This window comes from Nipponia nippon, unplaced genomic scaffold (genome assembly GCF_047370975.1).
Source record: "Nipponia nippon isolate SJK-2023a ecotype South Korea unplaced genomic scaffold, ASM4737097v1 scaffold_56, whole genome shotgun sequence".
Classification (NCBI taxonomy): domain Eukaryota; kingdom Metazoa; phylum Chordata; class Aves; order Pelecaniformes; family Threskiornithidae; genus Nipponia; species Nipponia nippon.
The window spans coordinates 501314-525270 of record NW_028262376.1 but is presented as its reverse complement, the minus strand read 5'-3'; the positions used below and the strand labels follow the sequence as shown (position 1 = coordinate 525270).

Here is a 23957-nt window from a genome sequence, read left to right as displayed (position 1 = left end):
CCAACCTGCCTTTCACTTTTTGGGAAGACCTTTGTTGAGCTCTGGTTGGTGCTGGCTGAGGGTGCCCCAGGGAGCAGCAGGCTCTGCAGGACTCAGTCCTGCCCTACAGCAATAGGTAAATAGGAACTTGGGGTGATCTCAGATTAAATCCAATCCTGATATCAAAGACCTTTTCAGCATTGTGGCTCCCAATTCACCTGACTGCAGAGCAGAGCTGTGGGGAGTTCGCTTTGTGCCTTCTGCTCTAGTTGCCCCAGCACAGCTGAGCAGTGGTTGGAATGCAGCAATGCCTGGCATTTCTGCTGCACTGCAAGGGAAACCTTGTGGTGCTGAGCTTGGGCACAGGGACTGTCCCTTAGTGCAGAGCGAGGACAGCCACTCTGTCCATCAGCCCTGCTCTCAGCTGCCCGGTGCTGGCAGCTCTTCCAGCTGGAGGACTATCGCACTCGGGTGTTCCCCCCAAAAGAAAGAGGCCAGTGCTGGGAGCAGAGGAATCCAGTTTCCAAGTGCAGATCTCCAAACCCCTCACCCCATCTCATCGTACCTGAGGAGGGTCTCAGCTCTGCCCTCCCAACCAGGGACACAGAGGGCTCATGACAGCTGCCCACATGCAGCCACCCAGCAGCATTTCAATGGCCTTAGCACCGAGGTGTCTTCTCCATGGGGCTCCTGCAAAACAGAGAGATGCCCTGGGAGAGCTGTGCCCTACGGGAGGGCAGCCTGCAGCCCAGCAGGACCTCCCAAGGACAGAGTCAGTTCTCCTGAATTTGTTAGGTCCTGAAGGGAGGGTGAGATCAGTGCCAGCCGCACACACTGCAGTACGCAGAGCCCCACAGGTGAACATGGTGTGAGCTGGATGCTTTTCCTCCACGGCCATATGTGCATGACAGCACATGCAGCGTTGGTGTCTGAGCTGCGCTTGAATGCTCACTCCCCACATCTGTCTCCCTTCCTTTCTGCCCATGGCTCTGCTGCCTGGACCTCTTCTTGGCCACAACCTCTTTCTCTATTCCCACGTCTCCTCCCTCTCTGTGCTCACAGAGCCCATCCCACCTGCTGTGTGCTCAGCTCTGCCCTGCAGGCACCTCCTGGCAGCAGGACACTGCCCAGGGGCATCTCTGGGTGTGCAGGGGCTAAGGAGCAGCTCAGACAAGTCCTGATGAGAACTGGGGTCTCATTGCCTCTTCGAGAGCAGAGAAATATATGCCCATCTCTCACTGCCCTCCCAGCCAACCAAGAGGAGAAAACTCAACGCACAAACACCTTCCCTTTCATGTAATCCCCTACCTTGACATCCATCTTTAGAATGACCCTCTGCAAATGTCCTCAGGGTCATTTAGAAGTCTGAGCTGCCCTGACCCACACAGCAGCGTCTCAACAGCCGAAGGACCCTGCCTTGCTGGGGATCACTCTTTCCACTCACAGCTTCTCCCTGCAGAACCATGGGGAGCTCTGTGGTCTGGCTGAATGCTGACGCTGGCAGGCAGCAGAGTCCCTGCCCCAGGACACAGTGTCATGGGGTGCAGGGACCCTTCTCTGAAGGACAGCCCTGGGCTCCAGCATCACATCCCTGCAGCCGAGAGAAGGCACCCATCATGTCCTGTCCTCTGACAGTGTGGCAGGGTATCCCTCTTTTGGAGCATGTTCCTGAGAGCCATCCTGCCAATTGCTGTCTGCAGCATGGTGTGCCATGTCTAGAAGACACCTCCAAGACACTCATGTGGATTTCCCTACTGCCAGACACTTACTGTGTTAAGCGCTGTGAAGATTTCTCCTCCAGTGAGGTCTCAGCATCATCCCACCTCATGCAGCCAGTAACATCCCTCTTACTTCTCTGATTTCCCCTCAGTGCCTGCAGGCAGTGCCCTCAGCCCTGCTGCCCTTTGCAGAGGAGCTGCTCCTGGGCAGAGCTGTCTCTCTGCAGTGCTGCCCACTTGCCAGCAGCTCCCTCCATGCCAGGAGCCCAGCCCAGCTCAGCAGCAGAGGCCCAGCCCAAGGCACCACTTTCTCTGCCCCTCTGGGCTCCCTCCAGGTGTCCCTGGGGCTGCAGGGGAACCTGCTGGGAAACAGGCTGAAGGCATCACTGATGTTCCCTCCCTCAGCTGCAGAGAGACACTTACTTCCAGCAGTGTCATTTCCCCTATCACGAAAAGATGTCGGCATGAGAATCCCCTTTTTTTGTCCCATCATTAGGCAGGACACCCAGGAAAGCTACAAGGAAAGATCTAATTTCTTCAAGCCAGGGGGACTTATCTTCAATTCAGTCAATGAGGCATATCATGCTGGGTCTTTAGACATGGGTTTAGAAAGACATGCAGCTCCCTCTTGTCCATGCCACCTTTCTGCTCTGAAGCAAAGCCTTTGCAGCCATGAGGTCTTTGAGACTTGGTACCAGATTTTCTTATCGCAAATATGAGCTTGCCTGGTTGCACAGCTGCAGTGCTTCAGCCCAAATGTGCAGCAGTGCCCTCAGCCAGGGGCACAGGCAGGAGGAGCTGGAGCTGTTCCTGAGCAGACAGAGCTGTGACATGGTGGCAGAGCTCAGGACAGCTGCTCTTCAAGGACAGCATCCTCCAAGCTCCGCAAGGGTCCAGATCAAAACTCAGTCTAAACCTGAGAGGCAATTGAATAATGAGTGTTTCAGGAACAGTTAAAGAAGAAACAAAGATCCTGTGTGGCCACTGCTGAATTTAGGAAGAGCAGGTGCAGATAGATCTGAGATTCTCGGTGTCCTCTTTGCCTCAGACTTCCCCAGCAAGGTCTCCCAGGCATCCAGGGCAGGACTCTGGAGATCAGCTACCAGTGGATGGGGATCAAGTCGGGGATCAAGTCAGGGATGACATGAGCAAACTCCATCTTTCCCAGTGTATGGGACAGGAGGGGCACCATTGCAGGGAGCTGAGTGAGCAGGCCAATGTCACAGTGAAGCCACTCCATCATCTTTCAAAGGTCATGGAGACTGGGGGAACTCCCTGACGATGGGGAAAGTGCAAACGTTGCATGCGCCTTTCAAAATGCCCAAAGGATGTGCAGAGGAGCAAATGGCTGTGCCCCAGGTCATGTTCACTCGGATCCTGTTTCTGGGTGTCTGAAAGAGAAGGATTTACCTAGGGCAGCTTGTCTTTCACTGTCTTTTTCGCTTTCTGTGCTGAAAGGAGAGGATTGCTGGACTCAGGCAGAGCAGTGGTTGTCTTTTAACCTGGAAGTCAGTGAAGTTTTCAGCATCATCCCCCTCACCCTCCCAATATTCTTGTGCCCAAGTTAGGATATTCTGGTCTGCCTGGCTGGATAAATAGACAGGTAAATAAACAGATGGGTGGTGGGGCTCAGAGGGACATAGTCAATGTGTGGTACTGTGCATGGAGGCACCTAGCTAGTAGGGTCCTGCAGGGGTCTGTCCTGCCACCTGCCCTGTTTACAATGTGTTTAAAGACCTGGAGGAGATGAGAGAGTGCTTTTTCATAGCATTTGTAGATGACACCTTATTGAGGAGAGCAGACCTCCCATCCCAAAGCACAAAGACAGGCCAGACTGATGGGCAAAAAGGAACATCATGATGTCCAATAAAGACAAATTTCAAGCCCTGCCTTGAGGCTCACTAATCCCATGCAATGACAGAGGCCAGGGGCTGTGTGGCTGGGCAGCAGGTCTGTGGGGAAGGCTCTGGTGGTCCTTGGATTTCATTAGGCAAAACATGAGCTACCAGCAAAGAAGGTCAACAGCATCCTTTGCTTCTCTCTTCATTCCTTGAAATTACAAGTGCTTCTCTTTTACTATCCTAGTACCCCGTAAAAGGAACAGCCTGCCCTATTAAACCTTCCCCCATTGGCCATGCATTTCTTGTTTCGTGCCCTCTGTTGGCATTTGTGAGATGGTTGCTGTGGTCATTTTCAACCTTGGGTAGCAGCTCCATTAAGTACGTCGTTCTCTTTCCGTACTTGTAGTGTCCTGCAATTCCCCATAGTGTTACCTTGTTTGAGACACTGGCCCACAAACCTCAAATGCTGATGTGCCAGAGTTTCAGTCCAGAGGGACCTCAACACACGTAGGGACTTGGCCAACAGAAACCTCCTGAAGTTTTACAACGCAAAGAGGGCAAGGTGTGCACTGGGGGCAGAATAACCTCGTGCATCAGGACAGGCTGGGACCTGACTGGCTGAGGATTGTTCTGAGGAGAAGGGCATGGGAGTTATGATGGACGCCATACGAGCCCATGGGTTTCCATTTTGAAAAGAGCATGGAGAAACTGGAGAAGGCCCAGAGGAGGTCTGTTACGATGGGCTTAGGAGCCTAAAGCACATGAGCTGTGTGGAGAGGCTGAGGCAACTGGGCCTCGTTAGTCTGCTGACGGGGAGGCACAGGGCAGCCTAAAAGCGGGTGACACCTGCCTGGAGAGGTGGTGGAGCCAAGCTCTTCTGCGATGGCAGATGGTATGGCAGAGACCACAGCCACAGGCTTCTTCCCGGGGTCTTCAGACTGGGCCTCGGGAAAAACTGACTAGGAGGGTGATGCTGCACTGCAGCAGGACACCCAGAGCCTCTCTGTGATCTCCATCTTTGGAGGTTTTCAGCTTTCAGCTCTGCAAAGTCACAGCCAACCTGACCCGCATTTGGTGATTCCCCACCCTTTGGTGGGAGCCTGGACCGGACACCCCTGTAGTCCCTTTTCCCACCATCTGTTCCACGCACTTGCGCCTTGCAGTGTGCCCCAGGAGAAAGGATTCAGCTGGAAGTGAGGGTCTCCCCAGCACTGGCTCCTGGGACAATTCAGGGGGGAATTGTTCTGTATGCAGGAGGTCTCTAGTCCTTCCTTTGGTTCCAAGCAGGGCCAGCTCTGAGGTCCAAGCAGGTTGCTCAATGAATGTCAACATCCCTGTACGCAGTCTGCACATGAGCCAGGCATCGATGCCACCATTGCAGCAATGGAGATGAGGCACTGGACCAGCTCCCTGAACCCAGGAATCGGTGTGCCATGCCTCCTGAGATTCCTGGGAACACCTCAGCATTTTGTCCAGAGAAGCGTACCTTTTCTTTAGATGTCCTGTGAGAGATGTCCCATGAGCTCACCTTGCTCTCCGTCCCTCCTTCACTCCCCACACTTGCCTGAACCTCAGGAAACATCCATGAGCCTGAAGGATGGATAAGCCTCTTGGGCTGAGGTGAAACAGGTTGAGTTTTGATTCCGAGGCAGCAGGAGAAGGAGGATGTGCAGTTCAGTGTTGGGATATGGCGATAAAGAGAGGATTCAAGTGAGTCTGTGGGCTGGGACATCTTGGGTGATCAAGGAGCATTAGCAGGGCTTTGGAAGAAGCTGCTCAGGTTACGGGGAACTCAGAGCCATTGGCAAAACCTCAGAAGACCACAGCATGGAGACCACGGTGTGATGTTCCTCCTAGTCATGGAGTGCCCTACATCCACTGGATAGAGAAGGGACAGGCCTTGCCCCACTGCAGAGCTGCCAATCAGTTCCTTGCACCAAGGCACCGAATCTGCCTGCGATGCTGCCGCGTCTCTGACACACGCTCACTCTGAATGGGGATGGTTTTCCTGTACAGGACCATCGCTGTCCCTGCCAAATGCCTGTGGCTGCGTGTCAGAGCCTTGGCACCTCACATGACATTATGGGCCTGGAATTGGCATTACACGGAATAACTGCCCTGAATTTGATCAGGCAATGTGAGAATGTTCTTGACACCACCACCGTTAGACTCAATGGAGATCCAGTAAACGTGGCTGATGAAAAGACAGAGGGAAACTTAGCTCTGCCTATGGTACATGACTCCATTTCAGCAGATGAATCCCTGCATAGGCTGCCCAGAAGGTAACAAATAGAGACAGGTTCTATCGTCCTGAAAGGGGGCATCTGATGTCATTTCATTTGGCCAAAGATTCCCCACCAGCCTCCAAGAAGATGTCCCCAGATGCTGCCCTGTCTCTCAGCATTGCTCCACGAGGGCTTGCAGCTGGCTCCACGTACCTTGGAGCACCTCTGGAACTTCAGGGGTCACCAGGTCTTTGCATCTGAACGCCTCAGTCCTGGCCTCCATCTCCATTCATGAGCAGGGGAGCTGAGCCAAGGAGCTCACATGCAGGTGCCTATTGTGTGCGCACCTGAACTGAGGCAAGAGGAATCCCACCTCCTGTGGGTTTCTGCTGTGCATGGGGGAAGCTGAGGACTACAGACATGAATGGAGGCTGAATCCCTTCCCTCAGCAATGGTAAATGAGATCATTCCCTGTCCTTGCCTTGGTGTCCTGCCTAAAGGTGGGACAATGATAAGGTGATTCTTGGACCTAACTCTTCTTCAGATGGGAGAAATGACACTGGTGGAAAGCAGCGTCACTCCCCAGCTGAGGGAGGGAACATGAGTGATGCCTTCAGCCTGTTTCCCAGCAGGTTCCCCTGCAGCCCCAGGGACACCTGGAGGGAGCCCAGAGGGGCAGAGAAAGTGCTGCCTTGGGCTGGGCCTCTGCTGCTGAGCTGGGCTGGGCTCCTGGCATGGAGGGAGCTGCTGGCAAGTGGGCAGCACTGCAGAGAGACAGCTCTGCCCAGGAGCAGCTCCTCTGCAAAGGGCAGCAGGGCTGAGGGCACTGCCTGCAAGTGCTGAGAGGAGAGGAGTGAGGCAGAGAGACTGTAAAGGCAGTGTGGAGTGGGAGGATGCTGAGAGCTCACTGCATGGGAGAGATCTTCACAGCCCTCTACGTGGTAAGTCCCTGGTTGCAGGACAATGTAACTGGTGTTCCTGGAGGGATCTCCAAAAGCTGCTACATCCCACAGCCTATGGGATTTTCGGGAGGACTTTCACAGTTTCTCTAATGTAGAGGAGAAGGACGTGCTGCAGACGAGGACTTCCCAAGTGCACCGCCAGAAAGAAAAGTCAATACAGCTCCCTTCTTCTGGGGTTTTGAAGATCAGTGTGCACCTGTGGCTGCCCAGGGCTGTCCTTCAGAGCAGGGTCACTGCACCCCAGGGGGCTGTGTGCTGGGGCAGGGACTGTGGTGTCTGACCGGGTCAGCACTCAGCCAGCCCAGGGAGTTTTCCACGCCACTGTGGGGAAAAGCTCTGTGGAAGGAGGGACCCCCAGGCAGGGCAGGATCATTCTGCTGTCCAGAGGGTGCAGCGTGTGTCAGGGCTGCTCAGACTTTTACATCACCCAGAGGACATTTACAGAGGGTAATTTTAAAGATGGATGTCAAGATAAGGGATTACCTGAAAGGGAAGAAATCTCTGCTTTGAGTGGTGTTCTCTTGGTTGGCTGGGTGGGCAACGGGAGATGGAAAGTTATTTCTATGCTCTGGATTAGGCAATGAGAACCCAGGTCTCATCAGGACTTGTCTGAGCTGCTCCTTAGCGCCTGCACAGACAGAGATGCCCCTGGGCAGTGCCCTGCTGCCAGGAGGTGCCTGCAGGGCAGAGCTGAGCACACAGCAGGTGGGATGGGGTCTGTGAGCATGGAGAGGGAGGAGACGTGGGCACAGATGAAGAGGTAGTGGCCAAGAAGAGTTGCAGGCAGCAGGGACATGGGCAGGGAGGAAGGGAGAACTGCTGCCAGAAATGCTGTGGGAGGAGGGATTCAGGCATCTCCCTGCCATCCCTGCAGTGCAGGCTGTATACCTGGAGCAGCCCACTGGTCTCCTCACTCACACAGCAGAGCCTCTGCCCTTAATGTCATGGGGACTTGGCCATGAGTTTTCTTCCAAGCAGTTGATGACCACAGAGGAGAGAAACTAAAGCGTCTGACTGTGTGTCCCTCTCCTGCCTCCCTTGGCAGGGCTCCTTTGGCATGTTCTCCTCTTCTCCCATGCATGTCATGCACATATGGCCATGGAGGAAAAACATCCAGCTCACACCCTGTTCACCTGTGGGGCTCTGGGTACTGCAGTGTGTGCAGGTGGCACTCATCTCACCCTCCCTCCAGGACGTAACAAATTCAGGAGAACTGACTCTGTCCTTGGGAGGTCCTGCTGGGCTGCAGGCTGCCCTCCCGTAGGGCACAGCTCTCCCAGGGCACCTCTCTGTTTTGCAGGAGCCCCATGGAGAAGACACCTCGGTGCTAAGGCCATTGAAATGCTGCTGGGTGGCTGCATGTGGGCAGCTGTCATGAGCCCTCTGTGTCCCTGGTTGGGAGGGCAGAGCTGAGATCGTCCTCAGGTGCGATGAGATGGGGTGAGGGGTTTGCAGATGTGCACTTGGAAACTGGATTCCTCTGCTCCCAGCACTGGCCTCTTTCTTTTGGGGAGAACACCCGAGTGCGATAGTTCTCCAGGTGGAAGAGCTGCCAGCAGAGGGCAGCTGAGAGCAGGGCTGATGGACAGAGCGGCTGTCCTCACTCTGCACTAAGGGACAGTCCCTGTGCCCAAGCTCAGCACCCACAAGGTTTCCCTTGCAGTGCAGCAGAAATGCCAGGCATTGCTGCATTCCAACCACTGCTCAGCTGTGCTGGGGCAACTAGAGCAGAATGCACAAAGCGAACTCCCCACAGCTCTGCTCTGCAGTCAGGTGAATTGGGAGCCACAATGCTGAAAAGGTCTTTGATATCAGGATTGGATTTAATCTGAGATCACCCCAAGTTCCTATTTACCTATTGCTGTAGGGCAGGACTGAGTCCTGCAGGGCCTCCTGCTCCCTGGGGCACCCTCAGCCAGCACCAACCAGAGCTCAACAAAGCTCTTCCTGAAAAGTGAAAGGCAGTTTGGAGGGGCTTCTATAAGAAAGTGAGTAGATTTTTCTCAAAGCAGTCAGCCCTAACTTCTCCCTTCCTTTACCTCCTTGAACAGATCCCCATGCGCAGAGGGACAAAATGTCCAACAGCAGCTCTATCACCCAGTTCATCCTCCTGGCCTTTGCAGACACACGGGAGCTGCAGCTCTTGCACTTCTGGCTCTTCCTGGGCATCTACCTGGCTGCCCTCCTGGGCAACGGCCTTGTCATCACTGCTGTATCCTGCTACCACCGCCTCCACAGCCCCATGTACTTCTTCCTCCTCAGCCTCTCTGTTCTTGACCTGGGCTGCATCTCCACCACTGTCCCCAAAGCCATGGGCAATTCCCTCTGGAACACCAGGGACATCTTCTACGCAGGATGTGCTTTCCAAATCTTTCTGTTTGTATTTTTGATGTCAGCAGAATTGTATCTTCTCACCATCATGGCCTATGACTGCTACATTGCCATCTGCAAACCCCTGCACTACGGGACACTCCTGGGCAGCAGAGCTTGTGTCCACATGGCAGCAGCTGCCTGGGGCACTGGGTTCCTCTCTGCTGTGTTGCAGACAGCCAATGCATTTTCACTGCCACTCTGTCAAGGCAATGCTGTGGACCAGTTCTTCTGTGAAATCCCCCACATCCTCAAGCTCTCCTGCTCAGATGCCTACCTCAGGGAAGCTGGGCTTCTTGTGGTTAGTGTCTTTGTGAACTGTGGGTGTTTTGTTTTCATTGTGCTGTCCTATGTGCAGATCTTGAGGGCCGTGCTGAGGATCCCCTCTGAGCAGGGACGCCACAAAGCCTTTTCCACGTGCCTCCCTCACCTGGCCGTGGTCTCCCTGTTTATCAGCATTGGCATGTTTGCCTACCTGAAGCCCCCTTCCATCTCCTCCCCATCCCTGGATCTGGTGGTGGCAGTGCTGTACTCGGTGGTGCCTCCAGCAGTGAACCCCCTCATCTACAGCATGAGGAACCAGGGCCTCAATGATGCCTTATGGAAACTGATCCAATGGGTGCTGTTTCACTAACAATAACCTGCCTCCCCTCCTCTCCACATTTCCCAGAGTTTATCTTAGGCCACGAATCTGATTTTTTCTCTTGTCATAATTCTACTTAAGGATCATTTTCTGTTTTTCTGCTCCTTCTGTTGAGGATTGATCCTGTTATTTCTGCCCCTTGCACAACACTGTGTCATGTGTGGCCTGTCAGACAGCAGATCTTCAATGAAAATGGACCTCCTAGTTGCAGTGCCTGAAGGTTGGACACTTCTTTTAAAGTTGCTTCCAAGACAAAGTGCAAGGTATTGGTCTTGTGAAGTTTCTATTCTCCTTGTGTTCTCGGTGGTTTTGGGACTAAGCTCATGGTAAAATTCGTTGCCATTGGATAAAAAGGTCTGGTGTTAAGGGAGTTCTTCTTGGTATCCAATGGCAGTTCAGATGTTCCTTTAGCTCCCCATTATCTCCTCAGGTTGCTTCATGTATGACAGGACTCATGGCATATACCAGACTCTCTGGAAATGAATTTGGAGGGGTGAGGACAGGATGGGGACTTCCCACATGCCCTGGGGTTGGAATGAATGGAGACTCAGAAGGTGAAACACCCTCAAATGTGAGTCCCCCAAAAGTAAAGGAGCAAATCGAGGTATCTAAGAAAAAGGACTCTGCAGTGGCATGGGAGTCAGTGGAAACCCAGCAGGCACAGGGAAGGGAGAGTGGAGAGCTGCAGGAGCTGCCTGAGGACCCCCAGGGCCAGGACTCTGGTGCTGTCCTGGGGAGTGGGGCTGGTGGGAGTAGAGGAGGGCGAAAATTCAGTCAGGGTTGGCGATGACATACAAGATGAATTCAGAAGAGCCAGAGAGTGCCTAGCCTCTGTTTCCTCATGGCCTTGTGTCCAGCAGCAGCCGTGGGGCTGATGGGGAGCCTGAACCCTGCTGTCTGCCTCCAAGCAGCTGCTGTGGCCTTCAGAGGGGCTGGGGCTGTGGGGTGAGTGCCCAGAGCTCTGCAGCAGCCTGCGCTGGGCAGTGCCATGGAGCCAGCCCAGGCTGGGCTGCTCTGCTGGGCTGGGCTGGGCTGGGGAGAGGGCAGGGGAGGTGGGGAGAGGTGGGGAGGGTCTGGGCTGGGCTGGAAAGAGCCCGGGAGAGAAAACCACCAGTGCAGAGCTCAGGTGTGTGAGTGTGCAGGGTAGGGGCAGCCAGCACTGCCAGTGCAGAGCCAGGTGTCATGGTGAAGGAAGCAAGGCATCCAAGGTGCAGAAGAGAGGGGCCTGGTCTGCGCCATGTTTCCAGGACACCCTGGGAAAGCTGCCCCAGGAAATTTCTCCCACACTAGTCCCACCCACCAGCCATTTCCATCTCTGTCCATACAGCCCAGCCCTGAGGAGGATCCTTTGCTGCATGGTCACCCCCATCCTCCTCTGGGGCTCAGTGATACCCAACTCCACTGCCGTTATTAATAAAAAGGGAACCAGTTTCCTCCTGACACTCATTACACACCAAATCCCACAGCTCTTGCCACAGCTGGACTCTCAGCCAAGCCTCTTCTCAGACAGCTCCAGCTCAATTAGGTGCTTGTCTCGAAAAATTTTGAAAATCTTCATTAACTGAGATCTCCCCAGCTGGCCTGGGTGCTTGCTCTGGTGTTTGGCTCTGAGGGATTTCTGATAAACCCAGCTCTCTCAGCCTCTCCTTCTCCATTATCTGCTCCAGGCCCCAACCATCCTTCTGACCTTTGCAGGACTTGCTTCAGTCTGTCAGGATCTTCCTTGTGCTGCTGAGCCCCAGGCTGCACACAGCAGTCCTGCTGTGGTGGTCCTGTAGTGGGTTCGCCTTGGCCAGCAGCCAGACACCCACCCAGCTGCTCATGTGCACCCCCATCTCAAAAGGACAAAGGGAGAAAATAAGGTGGACTAGCTCATGCGTCAAGATAAAGACAGGGAGATCACTTACTCATTATTGTCATGGGCAAAGAAGAGTTGACTTGGGGAAGATCAAGTGAATTTATTGCCAAATAGAAGAGATTCGCATAGAGAGAAAGCATAGCAAAAATATTCAAGACCATTTCCCCACCCCACTCCTTCTTCCCAGGCTCAAATTACTCCATTGCTCCCAATTCTCCTACCCACCCCAACCCCAAGAGGAGCTGGGGGGATGGTGAATAGGGTTACGGTCAGCACAGAACATCCCTGCCACTCCTTCCTCCTCACACTGCTCCCCTGCTCCAGCGTGGGCCCTCCCCACAGGATCCCACTGTGTTTGCCATCAAGGCTGTGTGTTGTTCATTTCTTTCTGTCTTACTTTTCTCCTTCACACTCACAGAATGACAGAGATGTTGAGATTGGAAGGGACCTCTGGAGTTCATCAAGTGCAACTCCCCAGCTGAGACACGGTCAGCTAGAGCAGGTTGCTCAGGACCTTTTCTAGGAGGGTCTGGAATACCTCCATGGATGGAGGCTCCTCAGCCTCTCTGGGCAACCTGTTCCAGTGTTTGACCACCCTGACAGTGAAAAAGTGTTTTCTTGGGTTCAGAGGGAATGTCATGTGTTTTTATCTGTGTCCATCAGCCCTTGTCTTGACAGTAGTAACTACTGAGAAGAATTTGGCTCCCTTGTCCTCATTCCTTCCAATCAGGTATTTATGCACATTCATAATATCCCCCAAGCAATGTTTTCTCCTGGGAAATTAGTGAAAAAAATATGCATTTTCTCATTTTTCTCCAAAATACTCAGTACAGGGAAGACTAGGAATGATCTAAGGGAGGGCCACAAAAATGATCAGAGGGATGGAACCCCTCTGTTGTGAGGAAAGGCTGAGAGAGTTGCGGTTGTTCAGCCTGGAGAAGTGAAGACTCTGCAACTGCTGCCTTTCAGTAATTAAAGCAGGCTTAGAAGAAAGGTGCGGACAGACTTTTTAGCAGGGCCTGTAGTGATAGGACAAGGGGTAATGGTTTTAAACTAAAAGAGGGGAGATTCAGACTAGATATAAGAACTTTTTTATGATGAGGGCAGTGAAACACTGGTACAGGTTGCCCAGAGAGGTGGTAGATGCCCCATGCCTGGAACCATTCAAGGTCAGGTCGGACGGGGCATTAGCTTTGAAAAGCAGCTGGAGGTGTTGCTTGGGGATTCACAGCTTTGGCAAATCCCTGCAAAACCACAGCTTTGTGTTAGAAGCAAAAGGCAGGGAGGACAAAAAGACATTTGTAAAGCCTAGGTACACAGTGAGGTGGGGAATCTGGGGGGTGGCCAAAGTCTGCAGGAGAACTGCTGCAGACATGGGACAGCATGGGAGAGCCTGTGGTGGGGAAGACTGCAGGCCTTGGTGGGGCTGGGACTTCCCCAACACAACCAAGATCTCTCTCCTCTCAGCTATCAATATTGTCACTGCTACCAAGAGCCATGAGGGGACACCATTGCCTTACAGTCCCATGACCTCGGTGCCTCCTCATCCCCCCATAGAGTCCAGGCACTCCTAGGGTTGTCCTGCACTCGTCATCACACACCCCCACATCACACTGCTCCATCAAGAGCCCTGAGCAATGCATGAGGAAAAGGATCTCCCTTCCCAGGTGCCAGGGATCAGAGCTTGCCCATCCTTCTGGATGAAACCCATCAAGGGCTGACGTGGCAGCAGAGCCACCTGCCCATTGCCTTTGTCACCTGGAACCAGTGCTGACCTCTTGCCAGTTTAAGGCAGCCCCCGGGGAGCGGTACCTCTACCCCTGCTTCCCTTCATGGCTTCATCTGTGATGGCCCTCAGGGAACCCACTGACACCCTCAGAGTCCTGGAGATTTTAATCACATTTTAAAGGCTTCTTCAGCAGCTTGTTCCATCTCCTTTCGGTAGCTGCAGTTCAGGAACTTGGCACCAGAGGGCTCATGGAAATGCAGATACCCTAACATGCCATGGTGCTCTGCAGTTTTCTTTAATGCCTCCCTTCTTGTGTGGTTCATTAGGGAGAGTTCAGGAGTAGAGTCTAAATGAGAAGATGTCAAAAAGAAATAACATTTTAAAAAGATTTATGCATTTTCATTATTTTTCTGATCACAGAATAAACAATATAGACAATCTCCAAGCCATATTGATCCCGAGGGTCTCATGATGAAGTATGAACATGTGGGAAAAGCCAGACCCTTTCTGTCAGACACTCTAGAGACACTCTTCATCCCACCCACCCCACCCCAACCTGCCATTTCTCTCACCGGTCACCTGAAACTTATATCATTCATGTTAAAATCAAAGCTTTTCCCACTCAGGCTGGAGCTGAATGTCTCAGCATCAGTTTTCCTCTGCTTTCCTTGGAGAAGTGGCTGCACAGAGACACAGCATTTCTCTTAGTTAACAAGAACAAAAACAAAAAAAGGAAGAGTGGTTCAGTGAAGAATAAAAAACATTCGTCAGCTATCCATGAAGTCCAGTTTGCCTCCACTAAATCCCACTTATACTTTGGAGGGGAAAATGTGCAGTGAGATTAGTAGGAAAGGACAGAGAGAAAGGCAATGAAGGAGCTGGCTACGGAGACAGTCAGGAAACAGGAGCAGCAAGCTTTCACCTGCCTGAAGCTCCAAGCAGCACCTGGGTACTTGGGAGGGGTCTGAGGGAATGGAGAGTAACGGGAAGAAGAAAACCAGATGGACACTCAAAAAGGCATCTGTGCAGACAGTCTGCTGGAGAAGATGACTTGAGAAAGGGTCAGTTGAATCAGGACGTGGGAATAGCTAGAAGATTAGTGAGATTCAGTACACTCCATACTGGACAGAGCAGTGGTCAAGCAAGTGCCAGGAAGATCAAGGTTTCTTCTCCCGAGAGCAGTACACATCCTGGAGAGTTTCATGATGGCAGCACAGGAAAACATTCTCTCTCTATGAAAAGTATTCAAACATTTCAGCTGATGAAAATGTTCCCGTACTACATAAATGTTGAGAAAGTTGCCTCATCTTTGCAGGCCGAGCTCAGTTCCTGACCAGAAGCCTCCAGTGCCACTTCAGGAGGTCCTGGTGTGCCTGATACACTCACCTGGGACTGGGAGTGACCACAAGGGGCCGTGGGAGACCTGGACCCTCCAATGGAAACTGCAGATGGAGGGTGACACCAGGCATCTGTGCTCCTGTAACTCAACCCACCCTGGTTTCCAAAATTGTTCTTAAAAAAACCCAAAAAAACCACTCCTACTTCTAAATTCCTCCTTCTGAAGTGAGTCTCTGCACCCTCCTCCTCTCTGCTTCCATTACCTGTGGAGCTTCCTCATGAGTTCCCTCTTCACCCAAGCTGGTCTTGTCAGCTGTGTACTCACTGCTGCTCTTTGTGGGTGATTCTCTCGTTAAAGACAAGCTGTACTGAGTTGTGCTGCCCTTCACTGCTGCCCCTGGGATCCCCACTAAAAGCCCCCTGAACAGGCCAAAGTCTTCCCCTCTGAGGTCTGACCCCTACACTCTGCTCCTCTCCCTCCTCAGGCTGCTCAAGAGCTGGGACCCCCCTATTACATGGTCACTACAGTCAAGGATGACCCTGGTTTTCACGTCCCTGACCACTCTTCACGGTTTGCAAGGACCTGATCCAGGTGAGCATCATCTCTGTTGGTCCAGCTGGTGGCTTTGCAAAGAAATTGCTCCAACACCCTCCAGAAACCTATTGGTCTGTTTTCACAGTGCTGTGTTCCCACTCCAATGAATGTCAGGGTCATTAAGGTCCCCAGAAAGAGCCCCATGTCACTGACCTGGAGACCTCCTGGAGTGGCTTAAGTAAGAGCTTGTCCACCTCCTCCCCTTGATCACCAGTTCTTTCTCTCCCACCACAATGTCGCCCTAACTGGCCTCTGCTCCGATCCTCACCCACAAGGGCTCACCCAGCCTGTTGACTTTCCCAGCAAGGAGCTCCATACATCCAAGCAACTCCTTCACACAGAAAGTATTCCTCTTCTGATGCTCCCAGCCTGTGCCTCATGAAGAACCTTTGTCCATCCATTGCAGCACGCCAGCTGTGGGAGGTGTCCCACTGTGCCTCAGAAGTCACAGCTTGTGACAGACCTCGGGGCTCCAGCTCCTCCTGGCTGTTCCCAGTCAGAGGAGAGTGTTGCACATCTCGGCCGCAGCCCCCGAGTTGTGGCTCCAGGCCAACCTCAGCCTTGTCATGGTGAACAGGGACACCAAGCACCCAAGAGCCCATGTACGCAAAAGCTTTGTTGTATGGCAGAGACATGCTGGAGCGGATGGCAGACGGCATTGTAAGAAAGACTTGAGGTGCCCCAAAAGAGAGCAATGCCTGCTGTCCCCAAGGTCCGAGAGAAACAGGGCTGGGCTGGGCAGCCCTGGCAGGAGAGGCCATTGCTGTCTGTGGTGTCTCTGCATAGACTCTGGTGGAGAGAGGCACTGATCTCCTGGAAGGACAAGGTGCTGCTGAAAGCGTCCTTGGGTGTGGACATCCTGTGATCTATGCCTACTTGAAATTCACTGGGCTCTTTGAAGACTGTATCATCAAGAGGGTGAGTAAAGTATGGGGCAGAGGAGAACTAGAAGAAGGTGAGAACATAGGCCCACAAGTGGAGAGCCCAGTGCAATGCGCTTCTTATTCATGCGGTGCCTTGCATCTGCTGGACAGAGATGGGACAGGGCTGGCCTCACTGCAGGGGTGGCAATCAGTCACTTGCACACAAGCACCGAAGGAATCTGAGATGGCGCCTGGGGTGTCTGTCACGCACCCGCTCTGAGGGGACACGGCTTTCCTGCAGGTCTTGTACTGTCCCTGCCAGCCACAGGCAGTTTTGGTGGAGAGCCTTGGCGTCTCACAGAGCCCTACAGGCCTGTATTTGGCCATTCAATGAGCAGCTGCCCTGAACTAGGTTAGGCTCCGTGGGGCTGTGTGAGACAACTCTTGTTACAGGCAATGGACAGCTAGTCAATACAGCTAAAGGAGGGGAGAAAGAGAAAGACTTCCCTCTCCCTCTGGCACAGAACTCCATTTGGTCAGCTGGACACCTCTCTAGGCGGCCCTGAACAGCGTGAGTAGGGACAGGGGGTGATGTCCTAAATGTGGGCATCTGGCGTCATTTCAGCTGGCATCCTCACCAGGCTGCAGGATGATGCCCCCAGATGTTTCCCAATCTCTCAGTACTGCTCCATTATCGTGGACTACACATGGCACCTCAGACGTCACCAGGTGTTTGTGTGTGAACTCCTGGTCTCCATCTCCATCAGTGACAATGGGACTACAGACCCTATTTTTAGCAGACACCATGACTGAAGCAAGAGGAATCTCACCTCCTGTGGGTTTGTGGCAGGCACGGGAGGGAGCTGAGGTCCCTTCCAGTCCCAGCACTACAACTCCAGGAGGAGATGCCTCCACTGACTCAGCTGATTGCCTTCCCTCAGCATGGGTAAAGGAGATGCCTCCCTGCCAGTGTCCAGGTGTCCTGTCTCATGATGGGCCAAGGAAGGGGGATTCTCAGACCTAACTGTGTCTCGGAGAGGAGAAAGGGCACTGCTACAAAGGAACGTCTCTGCGGAGGTGAGACAGGCAACATCGGTGATTCCTTCAGTCTCTTCCCAAGGAGGTTCCTGGAGAGCCCCAGGGACACCTGGAGGGAGCTCAGAGTGGGGTTGGGGGCAGAGCAAGTGACGTCTTGGGCAGGTCCCCTCCTCTGGGGCTGAGACGGGCTCCTGGGATGGAGGGAGCTCATGGGAAGCAGGCGGCAGTGCAGAGAGACAGCTCGGCCAAGGAGCAACTCCTCTGCCAAGCGCAGCAGGGCTCTGGGAAAAGGAGTAGGGCAGAGAGAGATTAAAGGCAGCCTGGAGTGGGAGGAGAGAGGAGAGCTGCAAGGGAAGAAACCTTTCCAGCCCTTGTCACGGTAAGTCTCTTGGTGCAGGGCAATGCAGCTGCCGTTCCTGGAAGGGTCTCCTAAAGCTATCATAGCCTACGGGCTCTGTCAGGAGGCCTCCCAGCCCAGGGGCTCATGTTAGACAGATATGAAGGGGTGAAGGCCGGGTGTGCAGCCAGAGCTGCCCAGGGCATTTCAGAGGGGACTTTTGCAGAGGAAGAGCAAGGCAGGGGATCCCTTGAAGGTAAAGACCTTTCCTGAGGCTGTGCTTTCCGTTTCCTGCTGTTTCAGAAAAAAGGGGAAAGACGCTGCTGCATTTGGAGAGGGAGACTGAGAGACCTGAGCCACTACACTGAGAGATCAGGAGGTCTGGTGGGAGGCAAGTCAACTGCTTCCATCCTCTCCTCTACCTCCAGAGAGCACCAGCATCACCTTTGCTGGCCTCAGCAGGGTTTGTCTGCCCTGCTCCTCACTGCCTTCAAACGGGGAGTACCTCTAGAGAGTGCCTGGAACTGGGAGGTTTCTTCAGGTCAGAGCTGAGCAGACAGGAGTGGGTGATGGGGCCTGTGAACCCTGACAGGGAAAACTTGGAGGGAGAAAACAGTTCCCACCAGGGATAGCTCCAGGCTGCAAACACATGGGCAGAGTGTTGTAGGAAACTCCAACCCAAAATGTCATGGGAGGGAGACTTTGGAAAGCTCCCTGTCATCCCCTCCAATGCAGACACCTTCCTCTGAGCAAGACCGCTGCTCTCGTCTCCCACCCAGCACAGCCTCTGCCCTCAAGGCTGTGTGGTCCAGGGCAGGAGGTGCCTCCTCTGCAGCCAGAGCTCTGGCACAGCAGAGGGGCATCTCCCCTGACACGGGGCCACTTCCCTCTGCAGGGCAAAGGGGCTGAGAGCGACTGCCCTGGGCTTTTGCTAACCGGGAGGTGCTGTGCCCTGCTGGGTGAGGAGAAGGCTTTCCTGAGTGCCCGGCCGCCTCTCCTCTCCTTGCTTCCCTTAGGAGGAGAGTCACAGGGTTTTTCTTTGTTCCTCCACCTGCTTGTGCTGCTCTTCTTCCTGCTCTTGGGCTCCCTGGCAGTAACGGTGGTGGTGTGGGGTAAGGGGTGGGGGTGCTGAGTGCCTGCTCTGGCCCTGACCTGGAGGGCACTGCCCTGGAGGTGTTTCCATGGGACCAAGGTGCCCAAGCCCTCTCTTCATTTTCCAGGCTTGAGACACTGCAGTGAGTGCTTGGGCAATGAGAGACTGCTTCCCTTAGCAGACATCACCTTCAGACACCTGATCAGGCTGGACAGGGAGTCCTGTGGGGCTGTGAGCATCACTCCAGAAGGGCACAGCTCTCCTGTAGGACCCTTGTGATGTCTGAGAGCACTTGATCTACTCAAACAAAGCAGCATCCTTGTCCTGTCCTCTTCATCATACTCTGCAGAGCTGTGCTGGAAAGGAGAGGTGTTTTGAAATCTGCACCTTGAACAGGACCCCCCTGCTCCCAGGACAGTCCAGTGGCTTTTTCAGAGGAACCTCTGGGTGCAGCCCTCCTCCAGCTGGGAGCGGTGCAAGCCCAGAGCAGCTGGGCACCAGGCTGATGGACAGAGCAGCCCTCCTGGATGGGAGCACTGACGCAGGTTTACACTGAGAGAAACGGGGCAATGGGGGAATTTTACCCTTTCCAGTATATATGTCCCAAGTGGGATGGGGGTGTCTGAATACTAAAACACAGTGTAATGAGATGCATTTGCTGCACCTCAGCTCCCACCTTCCTCTGTGGAAAAAAAGCGTCCTTCGGAGCTTTCACCCTGCGCTCTAGTGCAGCACAGGGAACTCCTCCCCAGGAACCCTCCCTCCAAACACCCTGGGCTGTTGCTGCCTCCATGGGTCATTGCTGTAAAGCAGGGCTGACCCTCAAGGAGCCCCTGGGGAGAGGGCACGGCTCTGCACAGCACACTCAGCCAGCACAAACCAGAGCTGAAGCCTCGGAGCTGCATAACGGTCCCCCAGGAAAGAAAAGCTCACTTAGGTGTTTCACAAAGAAGGAATCAAATATTGCTCAGAGAAGCTTCTCTGAATTTTTCTGTTTTGTCTCCTTTGGCAGTTTCCATGCCCAGAAGCAGCAGATGTCCAATGGCAGCTCCATGAAGGAGTTCCTTCTCCTGGCATTCACAGACAGGCGGGAGCTGCAGCTGTTGCACTTCTGGCTCTTCCTGGGCATCTACCTGGCTGCCCTCTTGGGCAATGGCCTCATCATTGTCTCTTCAAAAACCTCTCCAAGGGAAAGAATCACTGAGCCAGAGAATAAATTGTGTCTGAAGAGAGCTCTGAACATCATCTTGCCTCACTCTCCTGCTCAAGGCAGAGTGAACCAGATGAGGCTGTTCAAGGCCTCCGCCCAGCTTTGCATCATCCAGAAAGGAGCTGAAAGTGCGCTCCATCACATCATACAGGCAGATAATAAAGACGTCGCACAGCGTTGGCCCAAGTGCTGGTCAGTGAGGGATGCCATCAGCAGCTGGCTGCCCAGAGGACTTTGTACCACTGGTGACATTTGGGCTTGATCATCCAGCCAGCTTCCCACCCAATGTTCACTTCTTCAGCCCAGATAGCATTTAATCTGGCTGTAAGGACACTACGGGAATCCATGGCAAAGGCCTTGCAAAATTCCGTATACACAACACACCTTTCTTTCCCCTGCCCTTTTTGGTTCAGCAATCCCTTTCTTGTCCTTCAAGTACCTGGAAATGGCTGCAGGAGGACATGTCCCATCCCCTTCCCAGGGACAGAGGCAGGCTGACCAGCCTGTAATTCTCCCAGTTCCCATTCCCGTCCTTCTTCAAGATGGGATTGACCTCTGCCTTTTCCAGGGACCTCAGAACGTCTCTGATTGCTCTGGCACTTTTGAGAGCACAATCCAGAATCACGGGCAAGGGTGACTTAGCAGACAGGAGCCCTTGCAAGGAGCCTGTCCCAGGCAGCTGAGATGAATCTCCCTTGGCCAGTGGGGTTTGTTCCTGGAGTCACACACAGGAATGGCAGGGTTCTGTCAGGCGTCCACATCTGAGCTGGCCTCGTGGACTCCATATGCACCCAGGGGTGTTCAGAGACAGAGTCTTTCCCTCTTACACACAGAGGCAGGGCACTGCAGGAGTCATAGTGTCTCTCTGGCCTCCTGCTGCCACTTCCAGAGGCTGGGAGGCACCTCAGCTTTGTGGTGTATTGCCCCGCTCTGCACTCACCTGAGATGCCCCTTGTCATGAGGAGTGGACATGGGGACCTCGGCTCAAGGAAGCACATCCCAGTGCTGCATTCAGGTGGTTTCCCATGGGATGTTACTCCCAACGTGAAGTGACCTCGAGGCAGTGTCTGTCCCACAGGCCTTCATGGAACCCCAAGGAAGAGCTGATGGCGTTTGTGCTCACTCAGGTTCATCTCAGCTCACATACGTGATGTGCGTGCTTATATCTCCTCTGTACAATGCAAACATGGACTTCTGACCTAATCATGCATTGTCCTTCCATGGAGGGACAAAGAACCTCTTCAGGCTGGGGTGAGAGGCCAGTGCTGGCAATGGTGGTTGTGAGGGGCTAGTGCAGGATGATTGCCCTGGGGCAGCTTCCCCAGGGTGCACAGTGAAACCGGGCGCAGACCAGACCCAGCCCTGCTGGTCCTTCAGGTCTCTCTCAGGAGGCCCAGCTGTGCGAGGACGCTGCTGTGTGCCCAAACCCTGCACACTCACATTCTTTAGCTGTATACTGGTGTTTTCATCTGTGGGCTGCTTTCTTGAGCATGTTCTTGAAAGAATCTTTGGAGGAAGACCTAAGTCTTCAGGCACTGCCCTGAGGAGATCACCCTTCTTCATGGAAATGCTGTTATGGAGGCCAGCTCTGTTATGGAAGTGGCCACTGCATGTCCCTGCCTGTGGTCACAGGACGACCACGCAGCACGACTGTCACCACGCTGCCAGAGCTCTCAGGGCTGACACCAACACAAGGAATCAGGAAGAGAGTGTGGAAGTGGAAGGAGAACAGCCCTGGAAGACCAAGCGCTGGTGCTCCCTGGCAGTGCTGCCATGCCAGGACTCTTTTCCTCTCCACCCATGCACCCAGGAACTGTTCCTGCAGCTCCAAAAAGGCCTTGGAGGAAGGATCACAGAAAAAAAGAATGTCACTGAAAGGCCATTTATTTTGTTTAAACACACAGGGAGCATGGCTCCTCATTTACACAGCCACTCGGTCGGAAAACAAAAGCAGACAGAGAATTAGAAAGGAGATGACAACATTATCACAAGTAAAAAACCACCACCACCAACAAAAAATACAGAAGTCAGGCTGGTCCTGCAATGAGTTACATTATAACTTCTAGGCAGAAGGTGATGGGCAGTTTATTGCTTCAAAAAAACATGCAGTCATCATTTTCCACACTGCATGCTTGAGCTGCTGGTTCCTCATGCTGTAGATGAGAGGGTTCACTGCTGGAGGCACCATCGAGTACAGCACTGCCACTACAAAGTCCAGGGATGGGGAGAAGATGGAGGGGGGCTTCAGGTAGGCAAACATGCCAGTGCTGATAAACAGGGAGACCACAGCCAGGTGAGGGAGGCACGTGGAAAAGGTTTTGTGGTGTCCCTGCTCAGAGGGAAACCTCAGCACGGCCCTGAAGATCTGCACATAGGACAGCACAATGAAAACAAAACATCCCAAAAAAAGAAAACCACTACCCACAAGAAGCCCAACTTCCCTGAGGTAGGAGTGTGAGCAGGAGAGCTTGAGGATCTGAGGGATTTCACAGAAGAACTGGTCCACAGCATTGCCTTGGCAGAGGGGGAGTGAAAATGTATTGGCTGTGTGCAGGAGACCATAGAGGAACCCAGTGCCCCAGGCAGCTGCTGCCATGTGGACACAAGCTCTGCTGCCCAGGAGGGTCCCTTATTGCAGGGGTTTGCAGATGGCAACATAGCGGTCACAGGCCATGATGGTGAGGAGATAAAACTCTGCTGACATCAAAAAGACAAACAGAAAGAGCTGGGCAGCACATCCTGCGTAGGAGATGGCCCTGGTGTCCCAGAGGGAATTGGCCATGGCTTTGGGGACAGTGGTGGAGATGGATCCCAGGTCGAGGAGGGAGAGGTTGAGGAGGAAAAAGTACATGGGGGTGTGGAGGCCGTGGTCATAAGCTATAGCGGTGATGATGAGGCCGTTGCTGAGGAGGGCAGCCAGGTAGATGGCCAGGAAGAGCCAGAAGTGCAAGAGCTGCAGCTCCCATGTGTCTGCGAATGCCAGGAGGAGGAACTGGGTGATGGAGCTGCTGTTGGACATTTGCCGACTTTGGGCATGGGGCACTGTGAGAGGAGGAAAAGACTGTGACAAGTTAGGAAAGACTTCTCTCAGCAAAATCAAAGCCATTTCTCATACACCCTCACCCTGCTACATGCAGACATTTTCCTTTTCTAGGAGACCTTCCTTCAGCTCTGTGGCTGGAGCCCTGGTTGGTGTTGGCTGAATGTGCCATGAAGAGCAGGGCCTCTGCCCGCTGGCTGCCGAGAGGTCAGCCCTGCTCTGCAGCAGTGAGATCATGGGAACGGTGGGAGCAGGGGCCAGTCCTGGTGTTCGACCTTGTCTCATGAAACTGCTCCTAGTGCAGAAGGGGCTGTCAGCATCTGCACTCCCAGTGATAAGGAACTGAGGTGGCAGAAAGCAGGTTGAGAGGTTTGGGTTTTTTTACATCTCCTCTTTCCCTCGCACCCAGGGGAGTGTTCTTGGATGTCAGAAAGCCTCAGCATTTGTGCTGCACTCAGGGAGAACAGAGGGAGTCCTGCGAGGCAAGAGGAATGCCTGTGGCTTAGTGCAGATGAGGGGACCTGGTCTGTCCCTCCATCTGGCTCCCAGCTGCCCTGGGCTTGCCCCTTTCTGAGGTGGAGGGTGATCACACTCCTATATTACCCTGAAAAGCCACCAGGCACTGCTGAGAACAGAGGGATCTATGACCACTAAATGTCTCACCCTTTCCTAAGGTCTCAGCACCCCACTTCTAGCCCAGGACACACAGGGCTCATGTCACAAACCCATCAGCATCTTCTCTGTCGTAGCATCTCTGATCTTATCCATGGTGCCTTCAGATAACACAAAGGTGCTATACGACAGGTTTGCATCCTGGAAGGAAGCTCACAGCTTGGAAGGAATCCTCAAAGCAATAGCCAAGTGTCCTAATGATGGCATTTGAGTGAGGGAGATTCAGCTCATTCCCCAGACCCACAGACTTCATTGCCCACAGCCTCACAGGTTGGATGAAAGTTGGGACATGGGTTCCCATGGACACAAATGCATTTAAGGACAAGGGGGGCTTGCTCAGAGGAAGGGGTCTGCATTGGAGGGGATCATACAGAGGTTTCTGCATTCTCCCTCCCACAACATTTCTGGGCTTAGTTTCCTCTCATTCCCTCATCATCTCCCTGCTC

At 53.5% G+C, this 23957-nt stretch overlaps 1 protein-coding gene and 1 pseudogene across 1 annotated transcript; one reads left to right on the top strand and one right to left on the bottom strand.

Annotated features, from left to right (window-relative positions):
• The first annotated feature begins 8799 nt into the window (after window positions 1–8799).
• LOC148051733 (olfactory receptor 14A16-like) lies at window positions 8800–9729 on the top strand. The gene has a single exon (XM_087735415.1). The coding sequence runs from the start codon at window positions 8800–8802 to the stop codon at window positions 9727–9729; it is 930 nt and encodes a 309-aa protein (XP_087591541.1).
• A 12132-nt stretch (window positions 9730–21861) lies between these two features.
• On the bottom strand, window positions 21862–22818 carry LOC148051732 (olfactory receptor 14C36-like; annotated as a pseudogene).
• Between the last annotated feature and the right edge of the window lie 1139 nt (window positions 22819–23957).